The sequence below is a fragment of the Eleutherodactylus coqui genome, chromosome 9, assembly GCF_035609145.1.
Source record: "Eleutherodactylus coqui strain aEleCoq1 chromosome 9, aEleCoq1.hap1, whole genome shotgun sequence".
Taxonomy (NCBI): Eukaryota; Metazoa; Chordata; class Amphibia; order Anura; family Eleutherodactylidae; genus Eleutherodactylus; species Eleutherodactylus coqui.
The window spans coordinates 59,776,031-59,791,008 of NC_089845.1; the positions used below are offsets into that span (position 1 = coordinate 59,776,031).

General features: G+C 42.0%; 1 protein-coding gene across 1 annotated transcript in view; it reads right to left on the bottom strand.

Moving 5' to 3' along the window:
- The window catches only part of CTDP1 (CTD phosphatase subunit 1), a 105,037-nt gene that overhangs the window by 58,816 nt on the left and 31,243 nt on the right, over window positions 1-14,978 (bottom strand). The window contains exons 6-11 of the mRNA XM_066579458.1: window positions 13,869-13,959; window positions 13,316-13,482; window positions 10,984-12,042; window positions 7,200-7,341; window positions 5,790-6,020; window positions 552-720 (exon numbers count right to left, since the gene is read on the bottom strand). Of these exons, the coding sequence (XP_066435555.1) occupies window positions 552-720; window positions 5,790-6,020; window positions 7,200-7,341; window positions 10,984-12,042; window positions 13,316-13,482; window positions 13,869-13,959 (1,859 nt within the window). The remainder of the gene's footprint in view (window positions 1-551; window positions 721-5,789; window positions 6,021-7,199; window positions 7,342-10,983; window positions 12,043-13,315; window positions 13,483-13,868; window positions 13,960-14,978) is intronic.

The following is a 14,978-nucleotide window of genomic DNA, read 5'->3' on the forward strand; positions in this document are numbered from 1 at the left end:
CGCCCGTATCTGGCGCGGGATCTCTTCTCATCTCGCGCTATCCACAGGGTGGAAGTGTACATCCTGTTACATTAAGTACCCCGCAGCCAGGACGTACAGTTATGCCCTGTGGCGTTAAGGGGTTAAACGAGGTCAGGGGGCACATGACGAGGACATTGTTCTTCCTCTTTACAAGTCACTAGTCAGACCACACATGGAATATTGTGGACAGTTTTGGGCAGCGGCACTCAAGAAGACATACCAGAGCTTGAGCGGGTAAATTAAATGGGTGACTAGCATTATATGCTAAATCTATCAAGTACTCTGACTAAAGCCTTTTTTTACGCTGGAAACCTTATGATTTGGTAAAACACATTTTAAGTGTAAAAATGAATGGAAAAGGTATATCTACGCGCTGTACTGGCAATAGACTGGCATGAGAAATGGGTGCAAACTACACATGCTTGCCGAGATGCGGATCGGACAGAGTACAAATGGATTCTTAGCGCCGAGCCACCAAGACCACGTCTAGAATTCTCTTAGATGGGCATTATGTAAGGTGTGAAGCTTACTTCTTTGTCCATGCTCTCCAGGTCCTCCTTACAAAGTGTATATAAAGGCATCGTTTCAGACATGCTTGGTTGGCGTTTTCTCCGAGCTGGGCCCGACTGCATCTCCTCTGTATTTTCTGTCGGCAGCTCTTCGTCATCAAATATTTGCTCTTCATGAGGCTGAACTACTCTGTCAACAGAAACATATTCCCATACTTAGATAAGATGCTGCATGCCAGAGACTTCATTTAGGAATCACATTTTATACTTTGCATTAAAGAGTGGCGACATCACTTAAAGGGAACCTGTCACCAGGTTTATGCAGCTTGGACCATGGGCGAGCATGAACCCAAGACAGGTATGCCCATCGTGCACATGTATGTTGGTTTTAAGAAACTCTGTGGCATTTCAGAACATACTAAGATGATGCAGTCTGACCAGCGCTCTGAGTAATGGGGGGGTGGCACGCCTGTCTCCCCCTGCCCACATCATGTAGAGTGACAGCTCTCTGCCAAAAACAAAAGGGGAGTGTGCTGTCATTCCAAATAATATGGGCAAGGAGATGCCGGCGCTGCGCCGCTCCTGGGATACGGGAGTGCCGTTCCGACTGCCTCTTCTCAAAATGTTTATTCTGAAACATCGTAGAGTTTCAGAATAAATCATACATGGGCATATCTATGCCAGGTTCATGATGCCCATTCAGGCAGCATTGACATGGTGACAAACTTTCTTTAAAGGGGTTAAATAGTTGTAAACTTTTAATGGTATGATCCTTAGAATAGGCCATCCATAGTAAATAGACAGTGGTGTTCCAACTGATCAGCTGCTTGCTGGGCCATGGTCCTTGTGCACCGAGTCGATTTCAGCAGGAAACAAACCCCTCTGTACTGACTGCAGTGGCCAGGCTTGGTATTGCAGACAAAGTTCTTGTTCACTTCAATGGGAATAACACCTGTAACACCAAGGCAATGAGAACGTTGCCTGCAATACCAAGCCTGGCCACTGCAGTCAGTACAGAGCATTTGTTTCTTGCAGAAATCAGCTCAGTGAATGAGGCACCAGACCAGCGAACTGCTGTTCAGCAGGAGTCCCAGGCGGCAGACCATTGTGGATCTACTATTGATGGACTATCTTAAGTATAGGCCATCAACAGTTTAAAACTGAACAACCTCTTTAAAGTGACTACACACATAACATTATCAAAAACCAGATGACCAATCATTGCATTTCAACAGCAACATGGCAGACACATTCGTAAACAAAAACACAGTAAAAAAAATGTGGTTAAAAAGTGGTCAAATCAGGCCGGGTGCACCGTTTCAGTTAACGAGCTGCTGAAAAGATCCAACATGAGAGCGTCCACCTTTGCATCAGGTTTACGGCCGGCTTTAATTTTGTACTTTTTGAGTTCTTGCTTTTCATTGCTAAAATTTTTTTCTCTACATTCCCACTTGTACCGTTTTTTTCTACATTTTTTTTTTCAAAAAAAAACAAAAAAACATAGAAAAAATATACAAACCTTGAAATAATTCTTTACACCATTCTGACAAACAAAAAAGTCCCAAGACAAACCTTTTATACTACTTCAGCGAGTCCACAATAAAAAGGCACCTGTGATTGGAATTTGAACAGCTTTAATATCTGCCAGTAACCAAGCGAATGCAGGTAATATTTAACTTTGTATATGGATCTTAAATTGGTTGTCCCACAAAAGTTTTCTTTAATAGTTAACCCTTTCCAATCCAATTTGTATCCTGGTTTTCCTAGGGGGACTTACTCTTTCTGCCATTATACAACGGCGCAATCTGCTGGATAAAGCCAGTACTGCACGAGGGTAGGGGACACGTTGGATAGGCTCCGGCAGCAGAGAGGCTGGCAGTATACAGTAAGAGAACCCCAACGGATGTCTTCCAACATCAGAGCTGTACAGCCTTAAATCATGTCTTTAGACGTCAGACAGTGGATTGGAAAGGGTTAAATTCAGCCCATATAAGTTAAACATTTTCGTATTTTCGCATTAAAAATATTCATATATTATATTCCAAAAGCAATATTAGGAAAACCCCACCTGCTGTTCCTAATCTGTGTCCTCCGTGGTCATTTCTCTTAAGTAGCCACACATGCCCAGTCTTGCTTCTTTCTCTGCTCCGCTGGGTATGCGGAGGGATTCCGAGTGTGCTGAGCGGCCGCTTCTGAAGTCTCAATGTCTTCTCCGCTTGTCAGAAGAGATACTGTGCAAGTGATAGGAGTGAGAGAGCATTACTACAACTGCTCAGGATCTCGTCTGACAAGCAGAGGACACTGCAGCTTCAGAAGCAGCCGCCTCACCCTATCAGAGATCTCTCCGCATGCCCAGAGGAGCGGAGAAAGAAGCAAACAGAGCATGTGGAGCTACCGTGGAAAATGTAGGGCTCACTCTCATATGCGTATTTGTTGCACAACATCAGCTGCGTTGTTTACTGCGTATGGACATTCGGATTTGCAGCATTATTAGCACATATGTAGGCTTTTTGTTTGCATGCGTATTGCCTCTGGTGGGACAGTTCTGATATCTTTTGGGCCTGCTTGCATATTTTTTTTGCGTGAGAAAAATACGCAGGCAATACATGCGCAAAAAAAAGAAAAACGCGTTAAATATGCTGTAAAAATGTTGCATATTTTGCACAACAAACACACATACGCTTCAATGAGTGATCCCTAAGGGCGCATAAAATATGCAGTGAATGCTCATGTTACATGCACTGTGTACTTTACACAGGTTTCTGGGAGACCCGAGAGGGGCAGCTCTGGCATCATTTGGGTCTGCTTGCATTTTTTTTTTTGTACTCACGTAAAATACGCAGAACATCTGCAGGCAATACATGCGCAAAAACCCCACATACCTTTAAATACGCAGATCCCCACATAGTAGTAACGCTGCATATTTTGGGGCCAAATATGCATGCGCTCATGTGATTGAGCCCTAACTTAAATGGATGTTGAAAGGCTCTTCATTAGAAACAGCAGGTGGCGCTATTCCAGCATTAATCCTGAAATATCTGAGAATGAAAATTATTAATTCTTAATAAGCATAAATACAAAAATAAATGTTGGGTATTATGGGCTGGCTTTACATCTTAACAATATATTTTGTGTGACAACCCTTTTAACAGCCCCAGCACTGCAATACTTGACAGTCCTCTCTTGATCTTATACGACATGGTTCTAGGATTTCTAAAAAAAAAAAAAAAAAAAAAAACTGTTCTAATCAGCAAACCTAACAAATTCATTATACCTTCAGAACTCCTGCAGCAGAGTTGGCAGAATCAAAAAGTTATGACACTGATTAATGTGTCCAACATAGAACTCAATACTTTATAGGACCTGCAGTGGGTTTTATAGGACCTGCAGTGGGTGCAGAAGGTGAACCATCACTGACTAAACTCATAACCACACTTGCAAACTTGCATAAGTGCCATATCCATGCATGTCAGGCGGCAGGATTAGATGATCAACCCTGGTTAAAGCGCTTGTTCTCAAGAAGACAATGCTCTGTCCATACGCCCTAGTTGAAGGCAAGAACGGCCCCAGCACTAGTAGAGGCATTACAAAGACGGTCATTCATCTATGCGTCCCCAGCAGTGGCCTCCCCTCCAGTTCTTCAAATGAAAAAGGGGGTATTTTTTATGATAAAACCCCTTTAAAAGGCTGCAGTCCGCATGCTAAATGGACTCCAGCAGATAATTAATAAGGCAGGGTATTTCTCTGTACTTCTGTTAAAGGGAAAGTGTTGGCAGAAAATAACCTGTTTTATAAAGTTTGTATGTTAAATATATTTAAGATCTTTTTCTGGTCACTATGTAGATGTTTAAAAAAAAAAATAAAATCCTTAAATGCTGCTTCTTTCACACTGACCCGAGACTTTAATACACTGGTACTTCCTGGTCTATAGAGAAAACTTTTCAGCAGTCAAATCCTCATCATAGGCAAGATTACAATGTAAGAGGTCCCCTATATAGACAAAATAGGATCCACTATTTAGAATAGGTGATGATCACAGCTTATCTAGCCCCCCATTCTGCACGTCACAAAACATGCCTAGAACAATCTCCCATAGAAGTCAATCCCACCCTGCCCATTGTGTGAATGGCCCATGAAATCTGCTGTAAAACAGATCTCTAAGTGCAGCTTGGGCAACTTGGCAGCCGCCATCATAATGTACAGACAAGAGAATACTAAAAAAATCTACAGTTAGAAAATGTTTCACTATCTGGTTTTAAATGAGTAAAAACCTATATTCCCTTTAAAGAAACAATAAACACAAGTGGCAGCTTTGTCATAGGAACTGATGACTGTTACTTTGCAGCGGTGCAGCACAAAAAGCAGGACTCTAAAACCTTTCCCTCGTGTCAGAACCAAGACAGATGGAGGCTTTTAAAAGTCTCATTAATCTCAGGTTTTTTTCTGAACTGTCAAAATTGAAACAAAATTATTAAGTTAGGGTTACAGTTACTGAAAATGGTAATAGAAATCCTAACGCAACCTTGGATTCAGATAAACCCATTTGCAAGCGACCTGCTACCACAGCGCACATTCTGTGACACGGTTAGACTTTTCTGCCGCGGTCGTCTGTGGCTCCCCAACAATAAGGAATAGCTGACTAGCAATAGTGACACTAATTCACTGTGCAGCCTTAAATAGAAAAACACATACCAAAAAAAAAATTAATTAAAAAACTTCTAGTAAATTTATAGTAAAGAGATTTAATCAAATCTGCCATTAAGGCTGCACTTGCACAGGCGTTAGTGAAAATGGGGCGTTTTAATGAGTTTTTAATGCACTTCATTGCAAATGGGTGATGAGGTGCGTTAAGAAAAATCGCTTAAATTACAGCGTTTGAAAAATCGTGTCATCTGAGAAGCCACATTGAAACCAATGGAGGCGTTTCACAGCATTTTTAGTGGGCGCTTCAAACGGCATGCTAAACGCTGTAAAAAGTGCTTGTGAGAGCGCGGCCTAAGCTATTTCCGCCATGTGTAAATAAAGGTTTTTCTTGCTTAGTTGATGCATTATTCTCAACATAATGTATGTCAAAATACCCAACCGCATGGCACACATTCAACAAAAACAGCACACAACGAATATATCAGCTTTTACTTTACAATGTTTATTAAATTCCACTTTCTGCAATTTACAAAAATGTGAACGAAAGAGGACAAAAAAAAAATACAGGACACCGTTACGGAGTAACTGTGACCCCCGCCTTACGGTTTCATATACCTGAAAGATGAATGCTCTCCATGCACAGCTACATTTAGTGAAGGACAAGGTGCCTGTATATATGGGGACTGATTGGAACTTTGCGAAGCTTTCCGGATGAGTTTCCCGGTAACCGGGTCATACTGCCGCACTTCTGGACCTGGTTGCGTCTTCGGATGGATTGGGGTTGGATGAAAGAGCGGTGTTTGAAAAGCACCATGAATATCTGGAAAGGTAGTTGGACTGATGGTTCTGTTGGAGTTAATAAAAGGCATACATTAGGGATACGCGTCATACCTGGAGTTTTCCAAAGCAGTTGACCTTGTGCTGCATCAATAGTTGGTATAAAAAATAAAAATACTGATACAGGGGCAAAATGTGTGAACTGGGTAATTAACCCTTTCCAATCCACTGTCTGACGTCTAAAGACATTCTGATTGAAGGCTGTACAGCTCCAATGTCGGAAGACGTCCGGCAGGGTATTCTTACTGTATATTACTGGCCGCTCTGTTGTTGGGGGCTGCTCCAGCATGTCTCATACCGCAGTACTGGCTCTAGCCAGCAGATGGTGCCATTGTATAATGGCAGAAAGAGAAAGCCCCCTAGGAAACTCTGAATCCAAAATTGGATTGCAAAGGGTTAAAGGGGTTGAGTCATTACAAAAAATACATTTAATGGCTGGGCATAGGATATATAAAATTTTCCCTTAAAAATTTCTCTATTGGTATTCAATTTGTTGTAGACTTCCCACATTCTAGGCCAGAGCTACATTCACAATTCTGCAGGATGCAGTGCTGAACCTTTCTTGCTTCGATGATTTGCACTCTAATTAAGAGACCTTTTAGATGAGCCAATTAATCGTTTGAATGAGCGAGTGACGTCACCGCTAGGTCAGTAAATGGCATATGATTCATGGCCGCATACGTATGGTGTGGATAAAAGGATTTCTTCATTCCTTGGTATTCAATAAAAGGCGATGTTTTAACTTGGTGCGGTCAAGTTCGAGCTTGATAAAACCGCACCAAGTTGAAACGTCGCCTTTTATCGACTACGGAGGAATAGAGAAATCGTTTTATCCACACCGCATATATGCTGCCATTAATGATATGCCGTTTACTGATTCTATTTGGATCAAGGCTCAGATCCTTTTGTGGCGAAGCATTTAGCCTGCCTTACCCTATTGGGTTACTTCACTATATTTTGCTACCTCTGATCTAGTCACCGCTAGGTCATTCGCTCGTGCAGCCCGTTTAGACAGGCAGATACTTTGTTGCCTCGTTCAAACTAAAAATCGTTCAGTCTTTCACATTTGCTGTATAAGTGACCGAGAACGACTGAACGATGAGTGAACGAGCCAATGGTTTCTATCCCTGTTACTTATGTTGTTTAACAGATCACATTTAAAGTCATAAGAAGTGTAAAGGCACAAACCTCTGAGATTTCAAATAATCTTCCTTTAGTGGAAAGAGTTGTTCTTCTACCTTTTCCCACCTTTCCAGACAACTCCAAAGCCAATCGGGGTTGACAACATAAAGGGTTTTGCAGTCCAGAGCTTGCTTGACTTTCTCGGTACCTTTAAAGTAACGCAACAGAATGTAAAATGTACAAGGGCAGCTATAGGAAACTAGAAGAAAAAGTAGCTGTTGCCCATAGCAACAACACACAGCGCAGGTACTATAAGAAATGACAGCCGAGCTTTGATTGGTCACTATGGGCAACAAAGACAATTTTATAGTTTCATAAATCCCCCCCCCCCCCCAAAAATAATTAGTGTTTATTTTATGCTATATTGGAATCAATTTAATTTATGCCCAAACTTTACTCAGCAGAACAGTGGAGTTCAGCTTTCTGCTAGAGACGAACGGCCAAGCTGGGAACTGTGAAAGAACCCAAAAGAATAACCCACCAAACTACAAAGCCTGAATCATTAGTTCTATAGGTGATCCTTATAGGACACAGACAGACTGATAAAGCCTCTAAAACAGAATATGCACCTGCAGTTCCCCCAAGGTAAGCCCAATGAAGGTGAACCAGGCACTGGACAACAAGCGGCAATGCCACAGTGCAAGTTTGCAGGAATTTCTTGGTTGGAGGTTTTTCATCTAGGGTTCAAGCCGTTCCCTGCTTCCCTCTTGTCTAGAAATCTTACTGCTGTTGCCATTCTAAACTGCTTGCTGACAAGCACTTGGAAATGGATATTTTAGTTGGGCAGCCCAAAAAGGGGGTTACTCTAAAAGCAGGCATTTCCCAATGTGATAATAAGCAGAAAGGAGACAAAACCAAGCGACATGAAGAAAAAGGAGGAATTAAAGAATAATGGAGAAGAAAGAGTGCCTCAGTCCCATGTCAGCCTATTAACCCCTAGATTTATTTTTAATTAGGCATAACCCCATTCACCAGTCACTGTTCAAACTCAGCAGATTTGCGGAACGTCAGCCAAGTCTCCCATATAGCATGATATGCCGAATATTTAGCATCATCTCTGGCCCTTAACTCTTCCATATGGTCCATCTCATTCACGACAGTCACCCAGTTCAATCTGGTCGGGGAAACCCAAGACTCCAAAGTCGACAGATGATCGTTCTCATAGTTAGGAAGAAAAAAATGTAAAGATGCTCCTCTTACCAGCCCCAATAGGGCCCGGCAAGATTCATAGCAGAGCAATTTCCAGTGCGAGTACCAGGGAGCCCCCATTCAGAGCATTGTGCATAGGGATGTTAGATCTGAAATTGAGCCCTGAGCTCGTAAATAGTGGTCCATCTGGAGGTACTGGAACCATGCACCTGTCAGGGGGCCCCAGTCTCTCAAGAGTGTGTTTAATGGTAGAAGACCATCCATGTCTACCACATCCAGGACCCTAGGAAGCCGAGCCCCCAGCCTGCCCAGTAAGGGCCAACCTATGTGTCCCATGGGAAATCAGGATTCCCCACCAATGGCGCCCAAGGCCCCGGGACAGTTATTAGGTTGTGTCGATGCACAAAACCGCACCAAATCCTCAGGAAAAAGCCTATGAAGGGGGGAGACTCTGATGCCCCGACTACCCAACCCACCCTTCAACCAAGAGAGACCCTGAATCCATTCCGTAGTGACATCCTAATTTGGAGGGCCCCTTTTGCACCAGATCCAAAACCATCTTACAGATTGCAGATCTATAAAAGAGGAGTAAATCTGACAATCCAGCCCCTCCCCTCTCTTTCCCTTGGGTGAGTAATCTATAGCTAAAATGTGACCTGTCCCCTCCCCATACAAAAGCACATCACTGCTTTTTGATTCCACGGGATCCGTATGGGCAGTAACTAGCCATTAGGCCTTATTGGACAACCAATTTTTCTATTTCTTTCTCCATTACTGCATCCCAAAACTCACAGCTTTATTTTTCTATAGACAGCAGTATGAGCACCTGTTTGTTTTTAGTATATACAGGATGAGCTGTAGTTTTGATTGATAATATTATGGGAACCAATGATTTTTTTACCACTTTTTATTCCACTTCTTTGGAGGCAACAGTAACAGAAACCTGCAATTCAGGCATAACTTTTTCTCATCCAGATTTTTTTTTCCGGCGCCCTGTGCGTTGCACAATTTAATTCTGTGGGTCATCATGCTTACTGCGATACCAAATTTATGTAGTTTTATTACTTCTGCACAATAAAAACTTTTTTCAAGTGAAATACTTTTCGTATTGCCACATTTAAAAAGACCAATAACATTTTTATTTTTCAACAAAAGTTTTTTTGAGGACTTTCGTTTGCAGGACAAGGTGAAATTTTTCATTGTGACGTTAGCTACGCAAAATTAGCAATTTTAGTGAGTTTTATTTTTGTATTTTTACATTTTTGACATAATGCTCAGTGTGGGTGAAATGAGCCAGCTTTATTTGGACCACTAAGAACACGGCAATATCAATTTTGTGTTTTGTTTTCCCACTTTTACATGGTGAGAATGAAAGGTGGGGATGAGTTTTTCATTTTTCGGTCACATTTTTAATAAACTTTTTTCACTTATTTTATCCCACTTGCCTGGATGGATTCATCATAGTGCACACGGCAATGCTGTAGTATTCTACAAGCCTAATATACATTGGCAGAGCCCTATAAGGTCACTATAGATGGCAGACCCAGAGGCCATTATTTGGCCTCCGAACACTCAATTTGGGGGTCCGCCGTTACCAATAGTGCTGTGAATCTCAAAGAGGCACAAATAGGAGGGTGAAAGGCAGAAACATATCAAGAGAAAAAGCAAGTCAAGCCAATCCTTGTCAGGACCGTCTCCCACTCGGACACTGATGTCCCCACTGCGAAGGAACCTGCGGATCAAGAATAGGTCTCTGTACACCGACCACAAAGCCCCCATACTTGGAATGAATATGAATATAAATATTTTTATTTATTTTTTTTCTTCCTTAAGTGGGGTTGAAAAAACAAAAAATGGCTGCAGCTGGAAGGGGTTAAAAGGGTTATCCAGGGCTTTTTTTTTTTTTCTAATGACCACCTGTCCTAGGAGAGAGGGGGAGAAAAAAAAACCCCTGTAAATCATAAATTTTTATGCATTTTTTAAAAACACTCAGAAATGTGCTGGAGGCCATTTTTGGTTATCTACTTTCAGAAGCTATATGGGTAAATGAATATGGGGATTTTTATTTTAGAAGTTAAGTTTTATTGTTGCGTTTCAAAAGCGTGAAAACTGTCCTATCCCAGCCCGTTAGAAGAGTCCTTGGTCAATACACTGATCACCAAGTGTCACTCTGCTAGGAACCCCAGCAAGCAGCTAGAATCTGTGGGGAAACCTGGCAATAAATGTTCATTTTCCCTACAGCGTCACTACCAATAACTGATCTGTGCAATGCCGTACGGGACGGGTCCCCCAGAACAAGAGGTACGGTTTATAACCGCTCTCCGCCTGCCCAACAGATGAGGCTCTTGAACAAAAAGGAGTTTTCTAAACTTGACAAACACCTTCAATTTCACAAAATACAACCTTGAATATTACTTACATCCTGAGAACAGATCTCAAAGATGCCAAGTACACAAGACTACCTAAAAATAGTGTGAAACTAGAAACTTTCTGCACGCAAGAGTTGATAAAGTATGAACAGATGTGGAAGCACGAATGCTGCAGTCTGTAAGGTCCTTCAAGGTTATGTGTTACTGTGGGGTTTGAACTACTATGGTGTTACACAATGTAGATGAATCCCGTGGGATACACATCTGCTTACCTGCTCGTGCCGCAATGAGATGAGTCACCTTGTTGGGGTCATCATCATTTAAAACCAGATTTTTACCGATATTTGCACCCAAAGATCTTGCATGGTAATATTCCCGTGTCCTCTCAATAGGAAAGTTTGTGGGATGAAGGCCACTGAAAGCAAGAACTGTATTTTCCAAGACTTTACTCTTTAGCTCCGGCACAATTTTACGAATATCTGGAACTTCGTCTAACTCCTTCTTGAGGTATCGCTCATACTTTGCATAGTAATCTGTGTGTACCCTGACAAGGATCTCCTCTAGGTATATTAAGTGATCATCTTCGTCTAGGTCCTCGCCGTCATCATCGTCTTCTTCCACGCTCTGATCTAAGGATTCTCCTACCGTTATCCCAGACTGCTCACTATTCTGCGATTCCGTTTCTACTTCCTTCTTATCCGTGCACCCATTTCCCAAGTCAATAAGAGTATCCCGTTCCACTTCTTGTACCTCCATGGCCTCATCCTGCAATAATAGCTTATCTTCTGTTTCAGTTAGTAGTCTTTTATCACTACTGTGGTTCTCAGTCCACTGTTTGTCAGAGACAGCCTCTGCAGAAGACTCCTGACATACCTGCTCTGGTTTTTTTGACTTCCTCCAACTTCTTTTACATTCACTTTCACTCCCGGAAGAGGAAGGGGAAGAAGATTTCCTAACATCTGCATCGCTGTCACTATCACTAGAGAGGTCAAAGTCTAGGTCTTTTGCAGCACCAGTCTTTACTTGCAATTTGGCAACCGCTGTCCCATCATCTTGTTCCATAGACTGCTCAGCTTCGGATAGCGTTACGTTTTTACCATCGTCGCTACACGAATGCTGACTTGTGGCAGGGCCCTGCTCCACTAGTCCATCGCTAGCATCAGAATCCTTCTTGGATGGTTCACTGCCTGAAGGGCTGCCATTAACCTCCTTCGTACTTTTCCCAAGTCCATTACTCTGCTCCTCTACCGGAAGGCTCTTTGGCTGCTCAGGATCCTGTGACGTCAGTGTCTCAGACTGTTGGGCGGCCGCAGACACTTTAGAGCTGCTTACTGAAAAAGGAAAGAAAAAACAATGAAGGCTGTAAAAGTGCATAAAGGCACGTTTGTAAAGACTCCACTAAACCTAGCAAATGCAGTTAATCCTTTCTAATACCATATGATGTACTATTATGTCACGGGAACCAAGTTCTTATGCAACTGTAGGTCATGGTGATTGTGGAGCCACAGCAGCGGTTTTGGCAGTTCTGTACATCGGCAGCTTTTAAATCAGTTGACGGGATCCCAACCGGTAGACCCTAGGGATCTGCTATTGGTGACCTATCCTGTGAATGGGTCACTAGTAGTTTTCTTGTGGAAAACTCCCTTTAAAAATAGAAAAGTGGGGTGCTGTTTTTTCACATTCTCTTTTTTAGTTAAAAAAAATTAAATAAATAAAAAAATAGATATTTCGTATTGCCGCATCCACAGCGACAAATACAATAAAAAGCACTGTGTAGCCCATATTGTGCTATTTCTGTTTAAGAAAGAAGCCCTCACACATCTAGTAAATTCTCAAAAAAATGCATTTTAATTGCACAGAAGTGGAGAAAAAAAAGCTTTATATTTTTACATTTTGGTATCCATATAAATCAGTGACAAGCAGGAGTAGAAAAAAAAAAAAGTTATCTGGTCATTTATGTAGCACGGTGAACCCCCTAAAAACAATGCCAGAATTGATGCTTTTTGTTTTTAACATGGTCTCCCCTCTCCTCCGCAAAAAAAGAAAAAAAAAAAAAGGTACAACGCATGTCCTCCAAAATAGCAACACAAACTACAGCTTGCAACGCGATGAATCCGCCCTCAAGTGGCCATGTCAACAGAAAAGTAAAGATAACTCTTGAAAAGTACAGATGACACCTACCCACAAGAAAAGAAAAACAAAAACTTCTTAATGAGATTACCTTTAGGGCTTTTACTATTGATGGCCTATCCTGAGAATAGATCATCAATAGTTGATCGACATGAGTCCACCTATTAAAGTCAATGAGAATTGGGCCTGAAGTACCAAACTGGGCCGCTGCAATACGGGCAGCGATATCAGTTTCCTGCACTGTCCACACTGACCGTGGGCCCAACGCTGAGCTAATCGGTGGGGATCCCAACTGGCAGACCCCCACCGATCAACTGTTGATGACTTATCTTGAGAATATAGTCATGAATAGTAAAAATCTTGACCAACCCTTTAGGTGCAAAATATGGCTGCATCTTTAAGGTGTTAATTCCTTTCTCCCAAGACCAAAACAGAATAATTGAAGAAAAAAAAAAAAAAGTCCTTAAAACTAACCTCTGTTTCTCATCAGTGCTTCCCTTGAACCAGGAGGTGCATGGATGTCACCCGTACCTTGAAAATAGACATACTTTTTAACTGTAATCAAATTAGGCGCAAACTTCCAAACATCTTCTCGATCATCAATGATGCAGACCATAGAGTCCCCACATGGAAAAAGATTCCTTCAAATTACAAAACAGACATTTAAATCAATGGAGAATTACCAGAAGAGAATCACACATACAAGTAATTACACAAAATACATAACGCAAAAGACAAAGAAAGGATTATATATCACAAACTAAACTATATACCCAAACAAGCGATAGTAACCTTTATGACTTTCATATGTAACTACTCCCACCGCTCACATATCCTCAAATCGCCACCCTATCCTTCATCTACCATGGCAGCCATGTCCCTCTGTACACCCACCATAAGCCCCCCCCCAAACAGAGCTACAACTATAAATGGCAGATGATGCACTGCACGATTAAACTAGTATAAAAATGATTAAAAAACACGTTAAACATTATTCAACTGAAGTAAAGATGTATAAGAGACAAACCTAAGGTTTCCAGTTTTGGAAAATGGGTCTATGCATTCATCTCTGGATAATATTCGATGTGAAAAAAGCTTCTTCTCTGGATCTAAAAATCCTAAAAAGAAGAAAGGGGAAAAAACAGAAGACATTAACATTCATATCAGCCTCTGTATAGACCTCTTAGGACTGTTGCACGGTGTAATTTGTTATTCCAAGGTGAAATCAAGCAGCGCTTAGAAAGAATAAACGCTGTATATTCCCCCTACATTAGGATGCACTCGTGACTTTGGGTCCTTTTACACGGGCAGCAGAACTTAATGAGCTGCGACTAGCGCTAGTTTATATGATTCGACAGCCATGAGCTTGTCGCAGAAACAATCGCTCATTCCTCCGGTTTACAAGCGGACATCTTTACACTGGCCAACGAGGAGAATGAATGTTTGGGCAATCATCGCTACATGTAAGAGGCCCTTTACACGGCCACCTTTGTTAGACACTAGCTTCTATTGTTTAGGTCCTTCATTTGTACGAGGAGCCAAGTTATGTGTGCAGGTAGTTATTTGGGTCTGAAAAAGGGCAATGGGACAAGCCGTTGTACGGACAAGCCATGTGCCTGACCAAACCGTGGGAGCGGGGAGACCCCTTCACTGTGGTGATCTGTGGGAATCACAAAGGACACCACCCACCGAGAGGACCCCCGCAATGGGATAAAACGAGTGCTAGATCATCAGACAAGTGCGGAGTAAAAAAAACAAAAAAAAACAAACTAGAGATCGCTCATTTGAGAGCGGGGATGCGTATCGAAACGCTGCCATCTCGCATTGCCTGCGCAGGGACAGCGTTTCATACAGAGCATCTAGTAGGGCTCCGTATCATCCGCAGAGAATTAATGCATGCTGCGATCTCTTTCTCTTGCGAGTGTAAACGCTGCGTCCGCACGCCGATGTCTATTGACTTTCATTGTCTTTATTCACTGCGTATCACGTGTGCATGCAGCAAAAGCATAATATGCGGTGAGAAGATGCCCGTGGACATTAGGCCTTACTTTTATACATTTTTCTGAAGAATCAGCATATGGAACAACTTTATCACTAATACAAGTTTATACATTTCTGCGGCTCTATACTGCCCTCT